The 20,908-nt window shown below is 40.1% G+C and overlaps 4 protein-coding genes across 6 annotated transcripts; 3 read left to right on the forward strand and 1 right to left on the reverse strand.

The window, feature by feature from the left end:
- The first annotated feature begins 197 nt into the window (after nt 1–197).
- Nucleotides 198–10,563, forward strand: LOC148908779 (trypsin-3-like). The gene is made up of 5 exons (XM_089035356.1): nt 198–299; nt 658–789; nt 1,454–1,730; nt 9,572–9,792; nt 10,187–10,563. The coding sequence occupies exons 1-5, from the start codon at nt 239–241 to the stop codon at nt 10,510–10,512; spliced, it is 1,017 nt and encodes a 338-aa protein (XP_088891482.1). The 5' UTR covers nt 198–238; the 3' UTR covers nt 10,513–10,563.
- On the reverse strand, nt 1,904–9,301 carry LOC148908780 (uncharacterized). Of its 3 annotated transcripts, XM_089035355.1 has the most exons (3): nt 9,107–9,301; nt 7,375–9,037; nt 1,904–2,084 (listed from the first exon to the last, which is right to left on the reverse strand). In XM_089035355.1, the coding sequence occupies exons 2-3, from the start codon at nt 8,780–8,782 to the stop codon at nt 1,960–1,962; spliced, it is 1,533 nt and encodes a 510-aa protein (XP_088891481.1). In that variant the 5' UTR covers nt 8,783–9,037; nt 9,107–9,301; the 3' UTR covers nt 1,904–1,959. The 3 variants fall into 3 exon arrangements, 2 of the variants coding, with proteins under 2 accessions (XP_088891481.1, XP_088891480.1); XR_016120728.1 differs by lacking the exons at nt 7,375–9,037; nt 9,107–9,301 and adding an exon at nt 2,154–4,192; XM_089035354.1 differs by having other exon boundaries at nt 7,375–9,301.
- Nucleotides 10,564–13,171: 2,608 nt separating the features above from the next.
- On the forward strand, nt 13,172–16,871 carry LOC148908781 (trypsin-like). Its single transcript, XM_089035358.1, has 5 exons — nt 13,172–13,288; nt 14,239–14,364; nt 14,692–14,965; nt 15,754–15,974; nt 16,490–16,871. Exons 1-5 carry the CDS (start codon nt 13,228–13,230, stop codon nt 16,813–16,815), a joined length of 1,008 nt encoding a protein of 335 aa, XP_088891484.1. The 5' UTR covers nt 13,172–13,227; the 3' UTR covers nt 16,816–16,871.
- Nucleotides 16,872–18,785: 1,914 nt separating this feature from the next.
- LOC148908782 (trypsin-3-like) lies at nt 18,786–20,714 on the forward strand. Its single transcript, XM_089035359.1, has 4 exons — nt 18,786–18,934; nt 19,296–19,650; nt 19,724–19,944; nt 20,338–20,714. Exons 1-4 carry the CDS (start codon nt 18,874–18,876, stop codon nt 20,655–20,657), a joined length of 957 nt encoding a protein of 318 aa, XP_088891485.1. The 5' UTR covers nt 18,786–18,873; the 3' UTR covers nt 20,658–20,714.
- The last annotated feature ends 194 nt before the right edge of the window (nt 20,715–20,908 follow it).

Consider the following 20,908-nt stretch of genomic DNA (forward strand, 5'->3'; position numbering starts at 1 on the left):
CGTTCCCTTAAACGTATTCGACGCGTCACTCCAAAATAAACACAATAAAGCAGAGCAAACTACAAGATATACGCGATGTTCTTGTCAAGATCACCTGCTTGCTTGGCTGGCTGCAAATCTTCAAATGTAAACGTCCAGTCACAAAGTCTGCCTTCTGCATTTAAACAGGCCAAAACTTGCGACAGTACTTTTATATAAAAGAAAAAAAGAATGCAGTTATTTTACATTGTTTTTCACAATGAGGTCGTCACTACTGCTCTGTGCATTTGCAGTATCCATTTTCGCAAGTTTTGCACAAGGTAAGTGATATATAAGACTTAGATTCATTCACGTTGTGGTCTCTTGTAGTATAGTTTGGTCTAGCGTGTTTTATTATAGTGTGATTTAAGATTAAGTAGTGTGCTGTGCTTTGCTTTCTTTATTGAGGTAGTCTTGAATAAGGTGCTTTCTTGTAGTATCGATCATTTTAGAAGTTTTTAGTCATACGTGATGTAATGCAATTTGTGAATTGGTATCTCTAAATGTGTTTTCTAAGGTGTTTTTGTTGTGTGGTGATACGAGTTTAGTATCTGGAAGTATGGTTTGGTGTAATGCTTTTGTTGAGGTGGGCTATTGTGTAGTGCGACCTTTTAGAATCATTTGCTATCTTCTTAATAGGATGTGTGGACAATGATAATCGCTGTGCAAGTTATGCCCAAAGAAACTTTTGCAAATTCGGCAGTCTGGTGCCGTGGATGAAAAAGAACTGCAAGAGGAGTTGCAATATCTGTGAAGGTGGCAGTACTGGTGGTAAGTGGGTCTCTAGATCTTTTACGGACTTTGAAACTTGGTCTAAAAAGAACACATCGGCTGTTAGCATTTTTAGTCCATATTACCATTAGGTGTATATATGGATATTGAACGAAAGCACTTTTAAGTGCATTGAAAATCACAATAAAAGTGGTCGTAAACGCTGATACAGCTATTTCAAAAAAGGTTTGTTTATTTTCATGTTGTTTGACAAGCGAGCCCGAAATGCACTATGAGCGATGTGATTACACTCAGGAAAAGGTCACAACAAGATGAAATTTTCCCAAATTTTGTCTGCGCGTTTTTTTTTTTTGTTGTTTTTTTGTTGTTTTTTTTTCCAGCATATTTTCTTCAGTGCCGACAAATGTGAGTTACACTGCATTTCGGGCTTTGTATGTAGCATGCAACAAATCTCCACTGATCTTTTTGGAAATGCTCTATATGCCATGATATAAACGCATTTTAGACAAAAATGGAAACGCAAGATTGCAGGGTTCTAGGACCGACTGAAGCTAACTGACCATATAAGATGTCTTTATCGAACATTAACAAATCTACAAGGCGCTTGCAAATGACACCATTACATTTCCAATCATGCAATAGAGTATTATTAGTGACGTCGTTGATCATCTAGTGGAAATGGCTTATTCTTTTCAATATTTAGGAGGTTCAGGCGGATCTGGAGGATCGGGTGGTTCTGGAGGTTCTGGTGGCTCAGGAGGGTCTGGTGGCACCGTGGTTCCAGGACAGTGTGGATTCAAACCCAGTGCACGTATTGTTGGAGGTACAGAGGCACCACAGGGAGCTTGGCCATGGCATGCAATGCTAAGAATCGCTTTTAACGGTTTACCTTTCTGTGGTGGCACATTAGTGCATCCAAACTGGGTTATCACTGCAGCCCATTGTGTACGAAGCAGGGGCCCAAAAGATGTTATTGTAAGGTTAGTATCACTTCAATTTAGATTCTTCGTTCTATAGATTTTGATGTATTTTATCCCAACAAAGCCTATCAGATCTCCTTTTTAAAAAACTTAGCCGGCTATAATAATAATGTTAAATGTTCCCAGAACTAATTGTAGAAAATATTCTTGCCTTTCATCGATATTAACTATGCTTTCATCAATCTATATTTATTGGGTCCTTCATGAAACTCGCATTCAATACATACATCTATTTCCTAATCAGATTAAACGAAGATTCATTATCTCTCATGTCGTTATTATGCCACAAGATAGAAATTCTCGAAAGTATGCTGTGTTGATGCGTCGATGTGTCGTGTATCGATGCGCGGTTCACTATAAATACAATCAAAGAGAGTCTTAGAATCAATCTGTGTGATCTAATACAAACTATAATAGACTTACCGAATGTGTCCCTATCGAATCCAAAAGAAAAACTCAATAACAATCTCCCATATTCCTCTTAATAACTAAATTTCATAACTAAAGTTCACGTGCTGTGTTAACTATCTTAGTTCTATCGCAATAGTACCCAGTGTCTCTCGGACAACTCTTCTGGGCCTGGTGACCTGTCGCGTACATCGCCGGCACCAAATGAGCGTACCTTTAAGTATCTCATTTCAATCTAATCTTAAACTCAACGCGACAGCTAGAATTATACTCATACTGCAGTCAGACTATAATGTTCACATCAGTCATTATTGGTTGGCACAGACCACGCCTTCCAACAAACAAAGCTTGTTGATGGGACGAGTTAGAATACTTGTCTTCGTCTTCACTTTCGCTGATCTTACGTAGCCATCTTTAGCTGTATGCACTTCCAAAACACGCGCAAGGGGCCAACTTCCTCTTGGTACATTCTGATCTACTACGAGTACAATATCTCCCGCAGCTACATTTCGTCTTGGTCGGTTCCACTTTGCTCTCTCCTGTAACATTGGCAAATACTCCTTTACCCAACGTTTCCAAAATTGATCGGCTAAGTATTGCGCTTGGCGCCATCTTCGTCTTGCAAAGACATCGTCCTTTGTAAATACCCCAGGGGGTAGACATGTTTCATTGCGTAGAAGTAGTATTTGGTTAGGTGTCAAGGGGTCTTCATCCTTGGAGTCGTCGCTACAAGGAGTCAACGGTCGGCTATTAAGAATTGCTTCGACGTGGGTCATAACAGTCAATAACGTTTCGTCATCTACTATCTGTTCCTTCAGCAGCACACGTAGTACTTGTCTAACCGACCTAATAAGTCTTTCCCACACGCCACCCATATTACTCGCCGTTGGAGGATTGAAGATCCATTCGATGTCTCTTTGTCTCAGGAACTTGTGTACAGCTTGCTGGTTCCACTCTTGAATGGACTCTCTTAACTCTCTTTCTCCGCCCTTGAAATTGGAACCATTGTCGCTTCGGATTAGTAAAGGTTTGCCCCTTCGATTGATAAAACGATAGAGTGCATCGATGAAACTACAAGTTTCCAAGGTGTGAGTGATCTCAATGTGAACTGCTCTTACGGTCAAGCATGTGAACAGACAGCCGTATCGTTTGACAACAGAACGTCCTCTTTTCACTTGTATAGGGCCAAAGAAATCTACTCCAACATAAGAAAACGGTGGCATGTCAGGTGTCAGTCTGTCTTGGGGCAAGTCAGCCATTATCTGTTCACAAGGGGGTGCGTTGCGTCTGCGACAATCAAAACAACGATCAAGTAGTCTTCGTACTGATACTCTTGCATTTATGATCCAGAATGCCCTTCTTATGAGTGAAAGCACATGTTCCTTGCCTGCATGGCCGTACATCTGGTGATAGTGACGGATGATTAAGTCGCAAACATGATGATTTTTAGGCAGGATTGGTGGGTGTTTGGCTCTTTCTGAAATGGGAGCATTACTCAGACGTCCTCCAACGCATAACATATCATCTCGTAGTTGTGGGTCTAACTTGTATATAGGACTAGATCTTTCAACCACTTTCCTTTTGGAATGGAGTTCGTTCTTTACTGCATTACCTTCGCTACATCCACGCAATTTAAGAACAGCCAACTCTCGCTGAAAGGATTGACGTTGTACGTGCTTGACAATCTCGCGTTCGGCTGCTTTCAGCTCTGATACGTTGATCTTATCATAGCTTAATTCTCTGGTGTTTTTGTGTCCATGACTTAAACGATAAGCGTTCACTAGAAAACATTTGTATCTCATCAACCAAGCAATAGCGATGCGTAGCTGCTGCCACGAAGAAAAACCCTTAAACATGGTATTTAGAATATCTTCTTGTGTTACTTGGACCAAGTTCACTTGCTTCTCTCGTTTTATCTCTGGGTCATCGTCGGCAATCTGGGTTAAGTTAAAGGGTAACATAGGCCATAGCTCTCTCTTCTGCCACAGGAATTCCGGTCCGTTTAGCCATCTAACGTCATTCTTCATTTCGTCTGCGCTTAAACCTCTTGAGGCATCGTCAGCTGGATTACTCCTTGAATCCACGTACTTCCACTGTTGAGTACTCGAGACTTCACGGATAACTGCAATTCTGTTGGCTACAAACGTCGTGAATCTTTTCTTCTCGTTAGAAATGTAACGTAGTACTGTGGTAGAATCCGTCCAAAAGAAAGAGTCTTGAACTTGTAAGTCTAATTCCTCCCTCAGCATGCAATCGGACTTTACTGCAAGGACAGCTGCAGACAGCTCCAATCGAGGTATCGTAGTTGTTTTCACTGGTGCTAGCCGGGACTTGCCAATCAAGAAAGAAACGTGTATTTCTCCGTTGGCGTTCTCTGACCTCAAATACGAGACTGCTCCATAACCCGTTTGGGAAGCGTCGCCAAAATGATGTAACTCTCTTGACAAGATTTCACCCAGATCCGGTGGTTCTAGGCAACGTGGTATAGATACATTGGAAAGTTGAGGTAGTTCGACCAGCCATTTCTTCCATTTTATCATCTCTTCTACTGGGATTGGATCGTCCCACCCAATATCTTGTTTACATAGATCTTGCAACAGTACCTTTACGGGTAACATAACTGGAGAGACAATACCTAATGGGTCGTAGACCGAACTCATTACTGATAGTATCCCGCGTCTTGTTAGAGGCTTTTCTTTCACTTCGATCTCTAGTCCCAAACGATCTAATTCTACCTTCCAGTGAACACCAAGTGCTCTTTCATTTGGCAGTCTTTCAAAGTTCAATTTCTTGACCGTTTTAGCTCTCTCAGACTCTGGTATCGTATCGAGAACGTCCTTACTGTTACTCATCCACTTTGTTAAACGGAAGCCGCCTTGTTTTAACAATTGGCTAAGCTCAAGTGCTAAGTGTTTAGCTTCATCTACAGTTTTGGTAGATTTCAGGTAATCATCCACGTAAAAATTCCGGTATACAGAGTTTACGACATCTTTACTAAATTTGGCACGATTGTCATCAGCCGTCTTCCTCAATGCAAAGCCTGCGCAGCTTGGAGAAGAAGTTGCTCCGAATAAGTGTACTAGCATCTGAAACTCAGAGGGTCGCTTGTCAATGGCGCCGTCTGGCCACCATAAAAATCTCAACATGTCACAATCCTTCGGGTTAACTCTCACTTGTAAGAACATAGATTCAATATCTGCTGCTAAAGCAACAGGTCCCTCTCGAAATCGAGTGAGAACTCCCACTAAATTATTTGTCATATCTGGCCCTTGGAGTAGTTGATCGTTCAAAGAAGTTCCTTTAAACTTCGCGGCGCAATCAAATACTACGCGCATCTTTTCTGGTTTTCGAGGGTTAACGACGGCATGGTGAGGTAGGTACCACACTGCTTGATCTGAGGGATTCTGGCTCTCTTCAGGTATCCTACGGGCATAACCCTTGTCAAGATGATCGTCTATGACAGCCTTGTATCTCTGATGAACTTCGGGGTCCTTTAGAAATCTTCTTTTCAACGACTCTAATCTCGATTCAGCTAACTGACGGTTGTTCAGAATACATGGTTCACCATGCTTCCAAGGAAGAGAAACTTCGTAGTGACCTCCGACTAAAACAGCACTTTCTTCCATGATAGATAAAGCTCTTCTGTCCTCTACTGACATCGACTCCTTGATGCTTAGTATCGGGTCTCCAAAGTCCGTCTTCCAAAATCTTTCTACTTGCTGCTTTAGTTCGTCATCTTGTAGCGTTATAAAACATGTATTCAGACTGTTTCTATTTGTTGCGTCGTCAACTGGACCAATGATCGTCCATCCGAGTAAAGACTTCACGGCGTAAGGTTCCTTTCGATTCCCTCGTCGTTCTTCTAGCGCCCAGAATACTTCGGGCGTGTCGTTACCGATTAGCAATGCCACTTCGCAGCTGTCAATCTCCGGCACCGTTATACCATCTAGGTGTGACCATTTGTAAAGGTCTTGTTGCGTTGGTGCCCCTTCAGTAGAAATGCATAGTCTATCAACGGACCAAACTGCTGGTATTTCAATTACTTCATCAGACTCTAGTGACATTACCTCCAAGCTAGCAATGCGTCCTCTTTTTTGGCTTTTCACTTTGTCGATCGTTGTCAAGGAAAAGGTTCGCTCTTCGCCATCAACATTCAGCTGCTCTAACAGTCGTTGTTCACATAGTGAGGTATCCGATCCTTTATCTAGGAGCGCATACGTAGTAACGGTTGTATTTCTCCCTTTACCACGTATACGAACTGGTACAATGGGTAGACAGACTTTACCTTTCCTTCCTTCACCAGTGGGTTTACTCACGCCTTTGGAATCTAAATTCACGGCGTAATTCGACTTACTTCCAGGTGGTTTTTCATTGTCCTTTTGGGCGTTGTTGGTTGGAGCGTGCAATAACGTGTGGTGCTTTCCTTCACATCCTTCGATTTTACATTGTCCTTTCTGGAAGCACTCTCTAGCTTTATGTCCTCTTTTATAGCAATTATCACACAGTCCTTTAGCACGAACAAATTTTACTCTGTCCTCATGAGTCTTCTTCTCGAATTCACAACAACTTGCAAGCACATGCGTTCCTTCACAAAGCCAACATTTCGTTGTTTGTGTCTGAGGTGGTTTGTTGTTAAGAGTGTTAAAGGCAATGCTTGGTATGTCGGAAACCTTCGGCTTTTCGGCTTGCGTAGCTAACGCGGTAGCTCTAGGCGCGCTCACCCGAGCTGGTCTGTGTCTTTGTCGCGGTTTTTCGATCTTGACTTGATCCTTAATGTCCATAATGTTGCCAAATACTGGGTCGTTTGCCGCCATAGCCCTTTCTGTAATGAACTCTGACATTTGGCCAATATTCGGTTTTCCTCCACCATTTCTGATTACTCTAGTCAAATCTAGCCATCTTGCCTTCAGATGGATGGGAAAGCGTTCGGCTATTTGTCTCAAATTATCTGCGCTATTTAAATCATCTAGATAGCCAATGGATTTAATCGTCAGTTCACAATCCTTTAATTTGTCTGCGAAGTTTAGCAGACCTTCGCGATCGGACGCTCTCAACGGAGGTCCCTTAGTAATCTGTTCCATGTATGCACTGGCTATGACGTACGGCTCTCCAAATCGCTCCTTCAGCAGCCTTCGCGCGGTTGCATAGCCAATAGATGGTTCCATAACAACACAGTTCCTTACCACTTCCCTTGCTTTGCCTGAGCAATATTGTAAAAGATAATTTAACCTTTCACCTTCATCGGTAGACTTTTGTTCAATGTTTCTTTCAAAGTTACGTACAAATCTCCAATAATGCAGGGGATTGCCGTCGAACGTAAAAAGTTCCGGCTTGGGTAACATCAGAGCGTTGGCCATCGTAGATACCATGCGTTCCTGTTGTTTGATCATCTCATTGTACACTTCATTATCTTTCGATGAATCATCTTCGACATTCGGATAGAAATCGGTGAAGCAGTGACTTTCAAGTAAATTGGTTGAATTCATAGCTAGCCATTCTTCAGCAGTTGGAGTCGAAGGCGTTCCCGCAATTGTGTGACCTTTCGTTACAGTTTCAGCCATTGGTATAGTAATATCTTGCTTGGTTTCCATTGCTGGACACATAAACGGGTTAGTTGAGAACGGATTTTTACTAACAACTCTTGTTGATTCTTTAGGTGTACTTTGTTTCGGTGGTGTGACGAAGATCAGTTCATGATCATGACTAGGTTCATTATCCTGGAATGGATATCGGTTTTGAAGATTATAAGTCCTTTGTGATTCATACGGTTCAGTGTTCCTCATATCATGCAATTCAGGTTTCTCGCGAGTGTCTTCTTTAATATGCAATTCGGTTTTTTCACGTTTTCCTTTAATATGCAATTCAGTTTTCTCGGCCGTTTCGTAATCTAAGTCGTGCAATTCAACATTTTCATCGTGCATTTCAGATTTTTCGTAAATTTGTAATTCTGTGTTTCTTCGTTCTGCTTCATGTCGTGCTTCAAGGAAAACTTGTTTTCGCTTCATTTTATTGAGCTTCATAGCTTCTTCTAATTTCATCTTTAATTCTACTTCGTCAATTTGATCTTGTAACACCTGTGTTTCTTCGAGTTGTTTTAGTTTAAGGAGGGCTACTGCATGTCTAGCTTCGGCTTTAATCTTTAATTTTGAGGTTGTGCTCAATCTACTTCCACCACTTCTCTTCGAACTAGTATCCGATCCACTTTGGCTTGCAGAATCAGCAGGCCTCATAAGAAATGGAGTAGGCTCAGGAGCTGACCAATTCCTCTCTCTCATATTAGAAATCCAGGAATCAATTTGCTCTTCGACATCGCACTTAACTAGACACTGGTCTCGATAAATCTTAACAGCTTCATCTCGGGATTTTTCTTCTCTCAAAAACTCAAGATATTCGGTATGACATTCCACAAAGATATCAAATGTCGTTGAGATCTTATCTTTAATCCTCAAAACAAGTTCAATGTCAACATAGTTCTCAGAACGTTCGATAATGTCTCTAACTTCATTGTAATATTTAGTAAGTCTTCCAATATATCCAGATTTCGATCTTTTTAACTCTAGAGCCTTTTCTCCTCTCGCGCCTTCCGTACTCGCAAGTGCGCTGGGCTTCCTGTGTCGTGCCACATTGTCTCCACTGTCTGCCATAATGTCTCGTTGCTTAGGCGAATTCGTGAACTAATGTAGAAAATATTCTTGCCTTTCATCGATATTAACTATGCTTTCATCAATCTATATTTATTGGGTCCTTCATGAAACTCGCATTCAATACATACATCTATTTCCTAATCAGATTAAACGAAGATTCATTATCTCTCATGTCGTTATTATGCCACAAGATAGAAATTCTCGAAAGTATGCTGTGTTGATGCGTCGATGTGTCGTGTATCGATGCGCGGTTCACTATAAATACAATCAAAGAGAGTCTTAGAATCAATCTGTGTGATCTAATACAAACTATAATAGACTTACCGAATGTGTCCCTATCGAATCCAAAAGAAAAACTCAATAACAATCTCCCATATTCCTCTTAATAACTAAATTTCATAACTAAAGTTCACGTGCTGTGTTAACTATCTTAGTTCTATCGCAATAGTACCCAGTGTCTCTCGGACAACTCTTCTGGGCCTGGTGACCTGTCGCGTACACTAATCTTTTGGCCAGAGTGTGTTCCAAATCAATAATAAAGGTTACAACATTTTTGAGGCGTGGGGATGGACGGATACGGATGGACGAATGGATACCTGCTACACTGCACGTACCAGAAGTAATCCATTTAGAATAAAGGACCCATTCTAATCTTTAATCGTTTGAGAATTCCCACAATTCGAGATCGGCAGTGCTTTAGAGACATATATTTGCCAAAATATTTTCAAAGCTTATCTCCTTTTCTCTCGCTTTGGTCTGCATTAATTAAGCAGTGGTTTTATCTCCCAGGCTTGGAGCTCATCGTCGCCGCGGCACAGTTGGAACAGAGCAAGATATCAAAGTCACGAAGGTTTTGTTGCATGAAAGCTACCGAAAACCCTACGGGATAGCCCACGATATTGCCTTGCTAAAACTGGAAAGACCCGCCCAGATTAACAGAGCTGTTGGACTGGCTTGCTTACCATCATCTAGTGGAAGTGTTGCTGATGGCAAGCACTGTTGGGTTTCAGGTAATAACGATTCAATTTTAAGGTTAGAAAGGTATCATTGCCTTGCAGCGGAGAAGGAAAAAAAGATGATGAGATTTTCGATATGTTTATTTGGCAAGAACTTATTTGCTGTAGAACGCGCGCACTCGCCCCTCCAACTTTGGGACTTGCTGTCCGAAAATAGATGTTAATACTAATATGTTAAAATAATTTTACTGATAACTGTAGAGAGATATTAATCAGTCATGGTTATAATGATGTAATTGATGCTCATGATGAAAATACGTTTGCTAGTGAAGAACGGTGGTGGCAGTGACGATGTTGAAGTTGTTGATTGTCAAGATGAATATAATAATGAAGATGGTGACTGTGATGATTTTGTTAAATCTAAGGACGATGATGAATGTTTTTCTAGGATTTGGAAGACTGTCTCAGAATGGCAACAGACCTACAGTCCTCATGCAAGTCTCAGTACCAATCGTCAATCAAGCTAAATGCACACAAGCCTATGGAAGCAAACTGATCCATGAGTCGATGATTTGTGCTGGACTTGACCAGGGTGGCAAAGATGCTTGTCAGGGCGACTCAGGAGGTCCCATGGTGTGTGAGGCAGGTGGTAAATACTACCTTGAGGGGGTGGTGTCGTGGGGCAAAGGATGTGCAGTTGCGAAACAGTATGGAGTGTACGCACGAGTCCGCTACTTGAGACAATGGGTTAACCAAAAGATCAGCAGCAACTAATGATTATAAAATAGATATTCGCATGATACAATAAAAAAAGAAGAAAACGTGCTTTCGTATGAAAACCTTTTCATTTTGATGCCTAAGGAGTTTAAAAATAGGTAGTCGTGTACGCATAACCAATAAAAAAAACGAAACATAAATGCCCCACACAAGCAATTTAAACGTTTTCAGTAAAAGTGTCTTTAAGGTGGCTCGACCCCCTCACGCTTGACCGCTACCTTCCACTTTTGGAACGCTAGTGCATAAACGTCTTTTATCCGATTGCAAATCTTTTTTGCACATAAGTCACATAAAGATTGAATTAATGTTTGATGCAATTTTTAGTGAGATCGGACGTCATAACACGTGATTATGATGAAATATTTGTTTTCGTTTAGAAAATAAATTTAGCCTTGCAGAGCGTTCAACACTAAAATGCTTCGTACCACATAATTATATACTGGATGCCTCCATTTGTGGGGATTTTTGAAAAAATCTATCTAGCTAATTATGAGATATTTGAGATTATTTAAATATAGTGCATAATCTACTTCAAAACTAAACAATGGATTTCATACGGCCGAAATTAATATTTCAGAGCTATATATTCACAAAAGCCATTGCTCATTTAGTTTTACTCTGTATCTAGTTTTAAAAGGAACATTTTGAAGGTAATCGACTTATGCGATTTTGTGAAAACGTATATTGCAGAAGACGGGGTAAACATTTGATGCCCACTTTTCATCGCAGTTTTCTAGTCAATCTTACTAGATCTTCCATTATTCTAAAATTCGCTGATCATTTCTCTCAAAACTACGTCAGGATACAAATTAGAACTTAAACTAACATTACACAAAATTGCAAGACTATTGAACTCATTTAAAGCGATATAAAGCGAACGAGAAATACAGAAAACATTGATCGTTTCCCAACGATTTGATGCTCTGGGAATTCTATTGATTGCTAATGATCATAACATCAAATTCTTTCGCACCATGCACGGTCTCATCTCGCTTGGCTGCTTTCCGATTTACTCCCGAAGTATGGTTCTTTATTTAAACTCAAAAGTCTGGCTCGCTTTTTTCTTGAAGTGTTTATTTGAGGCATGTTCGCCGATTCTTTTCACTCACACTGACAAAGTATATCATGACAAACGTCCCACGTTTGAATAAAAAAAACAACTGTTTGTTACCAAACTTCGGGGGTAAATCGGAAAGCAGCCAAGCGAGATGAGACCGTGCATGGTGCGAAAGAATTTGATGATATGATCATTAGCAATCAATAGAATTCCCAGAGCATCAAATCGTTGGGAAACGATCAATGTTTTCTGTATCTCCCGTTCGCTTTATATCGCTTTAAATGAGTTCAATAGTCTTGCAATTTTGTGTAATGTTAGTTTAAGTTCTAATTTGTATCCTGACGTAGTTTTGAGAGAAATGATCAGCGAATTTTAGAATAATGGAAGATCTAGTAAGATTGACTAGAAAACTGCGATGAAAAGTGGGCATCAAATGTTTACCCCGTCTTCTGCAATATACGTTTTCACAAAATCGCATAAGTCGATTACCTTCAAAATGTTCCTTTTAAAACTAGATACAGAGTAAAACTAAATGAGCAATGGCTTTTGTGAATATATAGCTCTGAAATATTAATTTCGGCCGTATGAAATCCATTGTTTAGTTTTGAAGTAGATTATGCACTATATTTAAATAATCTCAAATATCTCATAATTAGCTAGATAGATTTTTTCAAAAATCCCCACAAATGGAGGCATCCAGTATATAATTATGTGGTACGAAGCATTTTAGTGTTGAACGCTCTGCAAGGCTAAATTTATTTTCTAAACGAAAACAAATATTTCATCATAATCACGTGTTATGACGTCCGATCTCACTAAAAATTGCATCAAACATTAATTCAATCTTTATGTGACTTATGTGCAAAAAAGATTTGCAATCGGATAAAAGACGTTTATGCACTAGCGTTCCAAAAGTGGAAGGTAGCGGTCAAGCGTGAGGGGGTCGAGCCACCTTAAGACAAGTTTCCCCCCTAATCTAATTATCTATAATGGTATGTAAAACGTGGAAAATACAAAATCAATTGTAAAAAAAGGGATGAACTCATCAATAGTGCTTATATTATGAGACGTATCAAAGAGTTTTTCTCATTTCAGACCACGTAGAATATCATTTCTTTGTTTAACGGTTGCGCATTAGAAGAAACATGAATATGGATACAACTCAAACAAATAACCTTAAACTCAAGAGAGTTGCGTGCCAGGACGAATGAGGCTCGCTTGATAGAAAATACATCATGAGCTAGATGATAGGAAGAGAAATGGACACGGGGTAGGAGGTCCAAGGAGGCCGAAGATGAGAGAGTTTAGAGGGAATTAGAGGTTTAAAGGCAGGGATTGCCGAGATTACTCCCCCACTTATCTCAGAACTATTTTCCCCAGTCCTGTTGTGTATTTTGCATTGACTGCTTGACTCTTGTACAGTATGCTCAACATCTCGAATAGTAAACTTCTGTGAAAGGCCATCAATATTACTTACCCAGCTGATTTAGATGTTTCTCTTTTCAAACTCTGAAGAGCAGGTCTTGATTTATAGTAAACATCTATGTCTAACTTTTGCCGTCTGTGCTTGAACAGGCTTATTTCGTAGAAGAGATATTTTAAGATAAAACCGCAAGTGGCACGCTCATTAATACAGAGTTTCCATTGCGTGCACAATGAAGTTTTCTGTTCTTCTTTGCTTTCTTGGAGTGGCTGTTCTGGCAAGCTTCGCACACGGTAAACTATAATGATATCTTTCCTTAGAGCTCAGAGCATAACAATGCAAGTCGTCAATATGCCGACAATGGCGGAATGTAACAGTGATTTTAATTGTTTAAAATATAATGAAGATTTAATTTAATTGAGGTTCACCACGCCATTGCCAGAAACGCTGCCAACGCTTTAATATATGGACTTCAACAACTTTGTAACAAGCAACATTGCTGTGTTCAGCGTTACCGAATATTGCGCCTCACAGTATGTAATAAAGATGGTCAAATGGTACCTGGGCGTGCTGTGCAACGACGCGTATCACATATTAGTTTTATTTAAACAAGTTAAACTAGAGTGCACGCACTAAAACCGTGAACACTAAATAGTACTATTTAGTACTCTTTCATACAGAATCCTTTGTTTTCTATCGTTTAATTATCACTATTTAGTGCTAAAAATTAGTATTTGTTTCACGGATTTAGTGTGAGCACTCTATCTACCTTAATAGAGTATATCATTTTAACCAATCTGTAACATAGGTGACATAAGTGGACATCTCACCTAGTGTGTTAATGTTTTGGTCCTTATTGACTAGCCTTGATTTGATGTCACGGTAAATGCAAAATAAAATTGCACTTATTATAATGTATCCTGCTAACAGAGCCTTTTCATATTAACTGCTCCGTGCCAGATAGGAGCACTATAGGACGTTTGCATGATGGCGTCATTTGACTCCCACTACCATATTGCTTCGCGAATTTTCTTTCTTATTCAAATTTGTATTTCCTTATGAGAATAGTAAGACAATTGTTGCTAATTAACTGAATAAAAGAAAGTGTGCAAGGGAGTCTGGTAGAAGAGGTCAGTGACGCCATCATGCAAACGTCCTATTCAGTGGCACTAAGGAGTTGAAGGAGGCTCTGCTAGCTGAGTAGCCTAGTAAATAAGCCTCGACTACTGAATTCTCGTTCTAGGTTGTACGGATTTGGACAGCCGCTGTCCAGCTCGGGCAAGCAGGCACTTTTGCAAATATGGATCTTTAGTGACATGGATGAAAAAGAATTGTCAGAAAAGCTGCGGGCTCTGTGATGGAATTGGTGGTAAGTTAACTGCTACTAATTTGTAAACTGTATACTGCAGATTGCTTTATGTGTTATGGCCCTTAATTCAAGAAAATTTAGTTGCTTTTGGCGGGATTTTCTGTTGTCAATCATGTGAAGGGGCGGAGATATGCAAATTACGTACGCAAACTCGTTCATCAGTCATAGGTTTGATTGACAAAAAAAAACACAAACTAGAAAGCTTTACCGGCATTTCCCATCCATCCCTGATCATGAACCATACAATACATGGAACGAGCATAGATAAACCTTTGTTGAACCCAAAATAGACACGCGTGCTTCATTATACTTGTTTGTTTAATTAAGGCGGTTCTGGAGGATCGGGTGGTTCTGGAGGATCTGGTGGTTCTGGTGGCTCAGGGGGGTCTGGTGGAACCGTAGCACCAGGGCAGTGCGGAATTAAACCCAGTGCACGAATCGTCGGTGGAACTGAGGCACCAAAAGGAGCTTGGCCATGGCACGCAATGCTCAGAACCCTTTCCAACTTCCCATTCTGTGGTGGAACTTTGATTCATCCACAATGGGTGGTCACTGCAGCTCATTGCGTGGCCAAGAAGTCTGCTTCTAGCATTCGTGTGAGGTAAGCGGTAAAAGTCAAAATACAATTTATATCCCATTACAACCCAATCTTTCTTTTCGTCTTGCTTCAATTGCAATTATTCGTGTGATGTACAACCATGTTACTAGAAATTTTATTGTTCTTGCATACGTATTTACAAATTATTTATATAAAGCGGGTGAGAAGTACTTGGAGTATTTTAGTACTTGACCAGCTTTAATTTTTTCTTAAATCCATTAGGGGATGACATCGCGATTACATCAGCTTAACCAGCTGCAAGTAATGTTTACAATATGAACAGCCGTGTTGTATCGACTATACAATTTTTATTGTATAGTATATATATAGTATATTGCATTTTTATTACGATCTCTCAAAAACAGGTTGTAGAAAGTTCGTTTGATCTTCAGTAAATTTCACCCATGGGAATCAAAATGTTCATTCATTTGCTCTCAGAAAATTAATCGCACGTGATTGCTTAGCTGCAAAGGGCCTATTTACGTCTTATGCTGCCATACTCACCTACAGGGGAATATAGCTCGCGCACGCGCACGCTCGTTTGTCGATTTGTGCCGCTTGCAGAGATAATCAAAATTTGAAAATATAAAAAACTCTCTCTCCGTAATTTATTAAATTCACTTGTGTTAAAAATAATTGTTAAATGTCATCTCATGTCAGTTGGTATATTTGTGTTTTGTGATTGTTTTTTCTAGCTTTTTATTTCGTGAGGTGGGGGAATTTGAATGTGATGAAATTTCCTTATAGCTTTATAATGCCCATCCATCTCAGAAGATTAACGTATATTGCAGACTTGGGGCACATCGGAGACGAGGAGACGTAGGAACAGAGCAAGACTTTCAAATCACCCGAAAGATCTCCCATGAAAGCTACAGAAAGCCATACGGGATAGCCCACGATATTGCCTTGCTAAAACTGCACAAACCTGCTCAGATTAACAAAGCTGTTGGACTGGCTTGTTTACCATCTTCTAGTGGAAGTGTTGCTGATGGCAAGCACTGTTGGGTTTCAGGTAATAACGATTCATTTGTAAGGTTAAAAAGGAATCATTACCTTGCAGTATCAAAGAGAGGAATGATGATAGGATTTCCTGTCGAGTTGGCGGGAACATTTGCTTTAGAATATGCGCGCCCGCCCCTCAAGCTTTGGGATTCCCTGAGCCAAAATTTTGTCTAGGACATGACAAAGGCACGACGTGATATCGAAGAATATCTGAAACTCCTGTGTATGTTGATGTATGTTAACATCGGAAAAAAATGGCCTTCCCTTCTGATTTAAAGTTAGCAACTAGTTAATTCGTTCTGCGCATGTCTGAGCTGAATGTCCGGAGCACTGATGGAGAGAGGGGGTAAAGTGCGCACCGTCGGCTTCCATTGATAGCAGTTGAATTTCAACTGAAGGAACTACCGACGTTAAATATAGGTACTTTACTTTTATTACCTTTTTAAACCAAATGTTGGACTACGATGACAGTTTGCAATGATATATGCACGTGTTTCACCTTAAAGTTTCTATTAATTGCACCAGGATTTGGAAGGCTGTATCAGAATGGTGCATCACCAACGGTCCTCATGCAAGTCTCAGTACCAATCGTTAATCAAGCCAAATGCACAAAAGCCTATGGAAGCAATCTGATCCATGACTCGATGATTTGTGCTGGTCTTGACCAGGGTGGCAAAGATGCTTGTCAGGGTGACTCAGGAGGTCCCATGGTGTGTGAGGCAGGTGGCAAATACTACCTTGAGGGGGTGGTGTCGTGGGGCAAAGGATGTGCAGTTGCAAAACAGTATGGAGTGTACGCACGAGTCCGCTATTTGAAGCAATGGGTTGACAAGATAATTAGCAGCAACTAAATAATCAGTGTTGAAAATGAATTAAAGGAATAAAGTAGTTATATGTCATCGAGAAATTGTGTCTAACTATAAATGGAACTCGTGTATTTTTTTCCTAAATCTTCTAGATCTTAGACAGGAATCAAGTTTAAATCATCACACAATTCAAGTTCAAAATTTACGAGAAAATCTTTCTGGAGTTTTTTTGGAATGAGCTTTTCTTGTACGGACTCCCTGTTGTAGTATAACGTGATTACAAAGATTTAACAAAAAAAACAGCCAAGTAAATGCATAAGAGGGATCCGAGGTATCTGGTTTCATAGGATAATATTCATCCTTCATTCATGCCCATCAGCTGAAAAATAATAGTTTATTGCTTTCTTCCTTTGTTTTTTTTTACCGCATTTTATAAGTTGTATATTGGAATAGGTCACTTATAGTCGTATGATACGTACTTCAGTCATGTATGGTACAAACACGTGGACCGACAAATACACATTGGTAGCCATAAAATGATGTACCATACACGGCGTTCCTACATGGGCAATAACACACGATTTGTTTGGTAGAACTGCTTATCAGTTAACGACTTATAACGGTTAAAATCGAATCTACAGGAACGCTGACTCTCATCGCCATGTACTGTTCAACCTTGGGGTCACTAGTTTGATGCCCGGCAGAGCCACGCGCCAGGATGGGCTTGAGTTTGTTAGATTTGTTGCCCTGTTTATTGTTTCAAAGATTCCTAAACAAAATTTTTTTTCCAGATCATAATGTGCTGGGTTTCCTCTCTGAAAACATTTGAGTTGTGGGGAGAAAATATCCAATGTAGTGGACAAGGTATAGTGTGCGAGCTCAAAGTGGGTGAAATATAGAAAAAAGACTCTGCGTTCATAAGCTGTTCATATAGTGAATTTGTTCAGTCGCTATACAAGGCTTAGTGACTCGAGCAAAATCGAAAGCTATATTACATCTTTGCCGATTTGATTCGCGATTGGCTAAATCAATCGAACACAATCGTATTCAAAACCAAATATAGTGCCAATCGAACAAAATCGGACGTCCGATTGCCATCGAACATAAACGAAGTTTCGATTGCCATTGATTGTTGATCACATTGTTGATCTTCAATTATTTTTGATTTTGTTTTGATTTTAGTGCTATTGGATTACTTATGTGTTGCTCTCAAAATCTTCAATTATTTTTGAATTTGTTCGATTAAGGCCCCGTCTACACGTACCCGCAAATTTTTGTATCCGCAATTTTTTTTTTTTCGGATACGGGTTGCGTCCACACGTGTGCGCAAATTTTTGTATCCGTATCCGCAAATTTTACGAAAACGGATACGTGTGGACGGTGAAAACGATTCGAATACGCTGCGTGTGGACGCAAACATTTTCGTATCCGCAAAAAATAATTTGCGGATACAAAAATTTCCGGATACGTGTGGACGGGGCTTAAGTTTGATTATTCGTAAATGTTTGGAAATCCAATTCAACCGAAAGCATTTTCTTTGATCGATTTACGACTTTAACCAATTGATTGAATTGATTTCCGAATGTTCGATTGAATAAGATTGGGTATGATAAGGATTCTTTGTTATGTGGTCGATAAATTTATAATAACTTGCCCAAGAATTTGAATGCAACGGTTTAATCAGAAAACAAGGTGCGAGTCCTCATTCTAAAAATAAAGCTTCAAGTAGGTCCTCTCTTTTTGTTAACTTTGCATAAGTTTATACAGGGATTTCCTTTGATCAAATATGTTTTTCCAGCATTTGCTCACGATTCCTTTCTTTATTAAGTTTCTCATCATTCTCAACGTAAAACAAAAGAAAAGTATTACTCATGATAGCCAATCACGTATAAGCAAAAGTTACACCTTTTCTTGCTATTTATCCAGATGCTAGTCGTTATCCAACTAACCTTCAATCCTCTGACGTACATTTGTATGTCTTTTCAAAACTCTCTTAAAAGGCTACCAACAGCTGCATTTGTTCAGCCCGTTGTAGAAAGAAGACATTTGGGACATAAAAGAGCAAGAAGATGAAGATAATCACTGTGTTCATCAAAGTTCATCATGAAGGTTTTGGTGGTGCTTTGCGCTTTGGGGGTTTCTGTATTGGCAAGTCTGGCCCAAGGTATATAATTCTGTACAATTTCAGTGTTGATCTGCAATAACCTCAAAGTTTAATTCTTAGTTCAAAGTGTAACATGGCATTCGATGAACGATGCTATAAAGAGGTCCTGCCCACTGACCCACTTTAAAAAAAACCTATTTTATCGTAGCATGTTTCGACATATTCTTGTCCCTGGAATTAAGAGTACCATTAATGCCAAATGAACCACTAGGCTTTACACTTTCCGCGGGTCAAATTATTCCTCCGGAAACGACCATTAAAGAGGATTCGAACACTCTTTTCTAAAGAACACCCTGGAAAATGCCTTTGCCTAGTTATCGTGCCTAACTATTGCTCATTGCTCGGATCTTTTTTAAAATAGGATGTTCGGACAACAACCGACATTGTAGTTACTGGGCCGGAAGAGGATACTGCACTGGGCAATTCGAATCATACATGAAGCTAAACTGCAAGAAAACCTGTAAACTTTGCGGCGGAGGAGGAGGAGGGGGAGATGGAGGAACTGGCGGTAGCGGTGGATCAGGTCAGTGTGGGTTCAAGCCTAATGTTCGAATCGTCGGTGGAGCTGAAGCACCAAAAGGAGCTTGGCCATGGCAAGCACAGGTCAGAACGACTTCTGGCTTTACTTTCTGTGGTGGCACCTTGGTTCATCCACAGTGGGTTGTCACTGCAGCTCATTGTACTGTCCGCAAATCTGCCTCAAGTATCAGAATAAGGTGAGTTCAAGGACCCTCATTTTTTGTGCGATCTTTAAATATTGACTGAGATTCTCCTTCATTTATTGAACAGACTCGGAGCTCATTATCGATCAGGTGCAACAGGCACCGAACAGGACTTCCAAGTGGAGAGGATCGTTAACCATCACAGCTACAAGAGACCCTATGGCATGGCTCATGATATCTCGTTATTAAAACTGCACAAACCTGCTCGGGTCAACAAAGCTGTTGGACTGGCTTGCTTACCATCATCTAGTGGAAGTGTTGCTAATGGCAAACAATGTTGGGTTACAGGTAGGCCGACTGAATATCTTATCGAACGACAAAACGTATTGGCAATATACGCTAAGGGTACGGCTACAGAAACTCACCGATCGAATATTAATTGGATATTAGCGTGTTAGGTTTTGCAGAGGAAAAAACCGAGCACAAACCCTTGAAATTAAGGGAGGGATCTACTCAAATGTTATGCAATTAGACTCGAGGTAAGGAGCGAGTGCACAAACAACTCATCAGAAACAATATCCTTGTTCGGTACAAATGAGCACTAAAGTATAACTGGTTTTTCGGTATGAATACGAAGAAACAGCCTTGTTTGGTTATATACTGCTTGCTTGAAAGAAGTACGAACTATTTCGTCCACGTTGCTTGTGATAACATCAACTTATCTGAATAACCTGTTTTTAGGATTTGGAACACTTTCTTCTGGTGGTTCTTTATCCAAGGTACTCATGCAGGTCTCTGTGCCAATCGTCAGCCAGTCCACATGCAAAAGAGCATACAGCTCTATTCATGACTCTATGGTCTGTGCTGGTCTCGCTCGAGGTGGTAAGGACTCTTGCCAGGGAGATTCAGGAGGTCCCATGGTGTGCGAAATGGGTGGCAAGTACTACCTTGAGGGGGTAGTGTCGTGGGGTCAAGGATGTGCTTCACCCGGAAAGTACGGAGTATATGCAAGAGTACGTTACTTGAGGCAATGGGTAGATAGCACCATGAGCCGATACTAAAACTACCAGTATGATATACTCATTAAAATAAACAAATAAACTTGAGAATCGATAAAATATTTGTCCAGTTACGATTTTCTTTTCCCTGGTTTGGTCAGCTGACAATCATACAAAAAAAGGCTGAATTTAAAAACTAACGTTGCAGAAGAAGTAAGACAAGAATAACGAATGAAAAAATAAATAAAATAAAATAAAATAAAAATCTGACTGGTAGAAAAAAAACATATTTGAATAAATAATACCGAAGGAAG

This window comes from Actinia tenebrosa, unplaced genomic scaffold (genome assembly GCF_029948245.1).
Source record: "Actinia tenebrosa isolate PJP-AT-01 unplaced genomic scaffold, QUT_ActTen_1.0 PGA_scaffold3__52_contigs__length_22856419, whole genome shotgun sequence".
NCBI classification, from domain to species: Eukaryota; Metazoa; Cnidaria; class Anthozoa; order Actiniaria; family Actiniidae; genus Actinia; species Actinia tenebrosa.

Coding starts and splice junctions, on each gene's coding strand:
- LOC148908779 (XM_089035356.1), top strand. CDS start 239: ATGAGGTCGTCACTACTGCTCTGTGCATTTGCAGTATCCATTTTCGCA. Junction 300..657: donor TTTCGCAAGTTTTGCACAAG/GTAAGTGATATA, acceptor TCTTCTTAATAG/GATGTGTGGACAATGATAAT. Junction 1,731..9,571: donor CCAAAAGATGTTATTGTAAG/GTTAGTATCACT, acceptor TTTATCTCCCAG/GCTTGGAGCTCATCGTCGCC.
- LOC148908780 (XM_089035355.1), bottom strand. CDS start 8,782: ATGGCAGACAGTGGAGACAATGTGGCACGACACAGGAAGCCCAGCGCA. Junction 2,085..7,374: donor ACAAAAGTCTACCGATGAAG/GTGAAAGGTTAA, acceptor TTGTATTTATAG/TGAACCGCGCATCGATACAC.
- LOC148908781 (XM_089035358.1), top strand. CDS start 13,228: ATGAAGTTTTCTGTTCTTCTTTGCTTTCTTGGAGTGGCTGTTCTGGCA. Junction 14,365..14,691: donor GCTCTGTGATGGAATTGGTG/GTAAGTTAACTG, acceptor TGTTTAATTAAG/GCGGTTCTGGAGGATCGGGT. Junction 15,975..16,489: donor CAAGCACTGTTGGGTTTCAG/GTAATAACGATT, acceptor TAATTGCACCAG/GATTTGGAAGGCTGTATCAG.
- LOC148908782 (XM_089035359.1), top strand. CDS start 18,874: ATGAAGGTTTTGGTGGTGCTTTGCGCTTTGGGGGTTTCTGTATTGGCA. Junction 19,651..19,723: donor GCCTCAAGTATCAGAATAAG/GTGAGTTCAAGG, acceptor TTTATTGAACAG/ACTCGGAGCTCATTATCGAT. Junction 19,945..20,337: donor CAAACAATGTTGGGTTACAG/GTAGGCCGACTG, acceptor ACCTGTTTTTAG/GATTTGGAACACTTTCTTCT.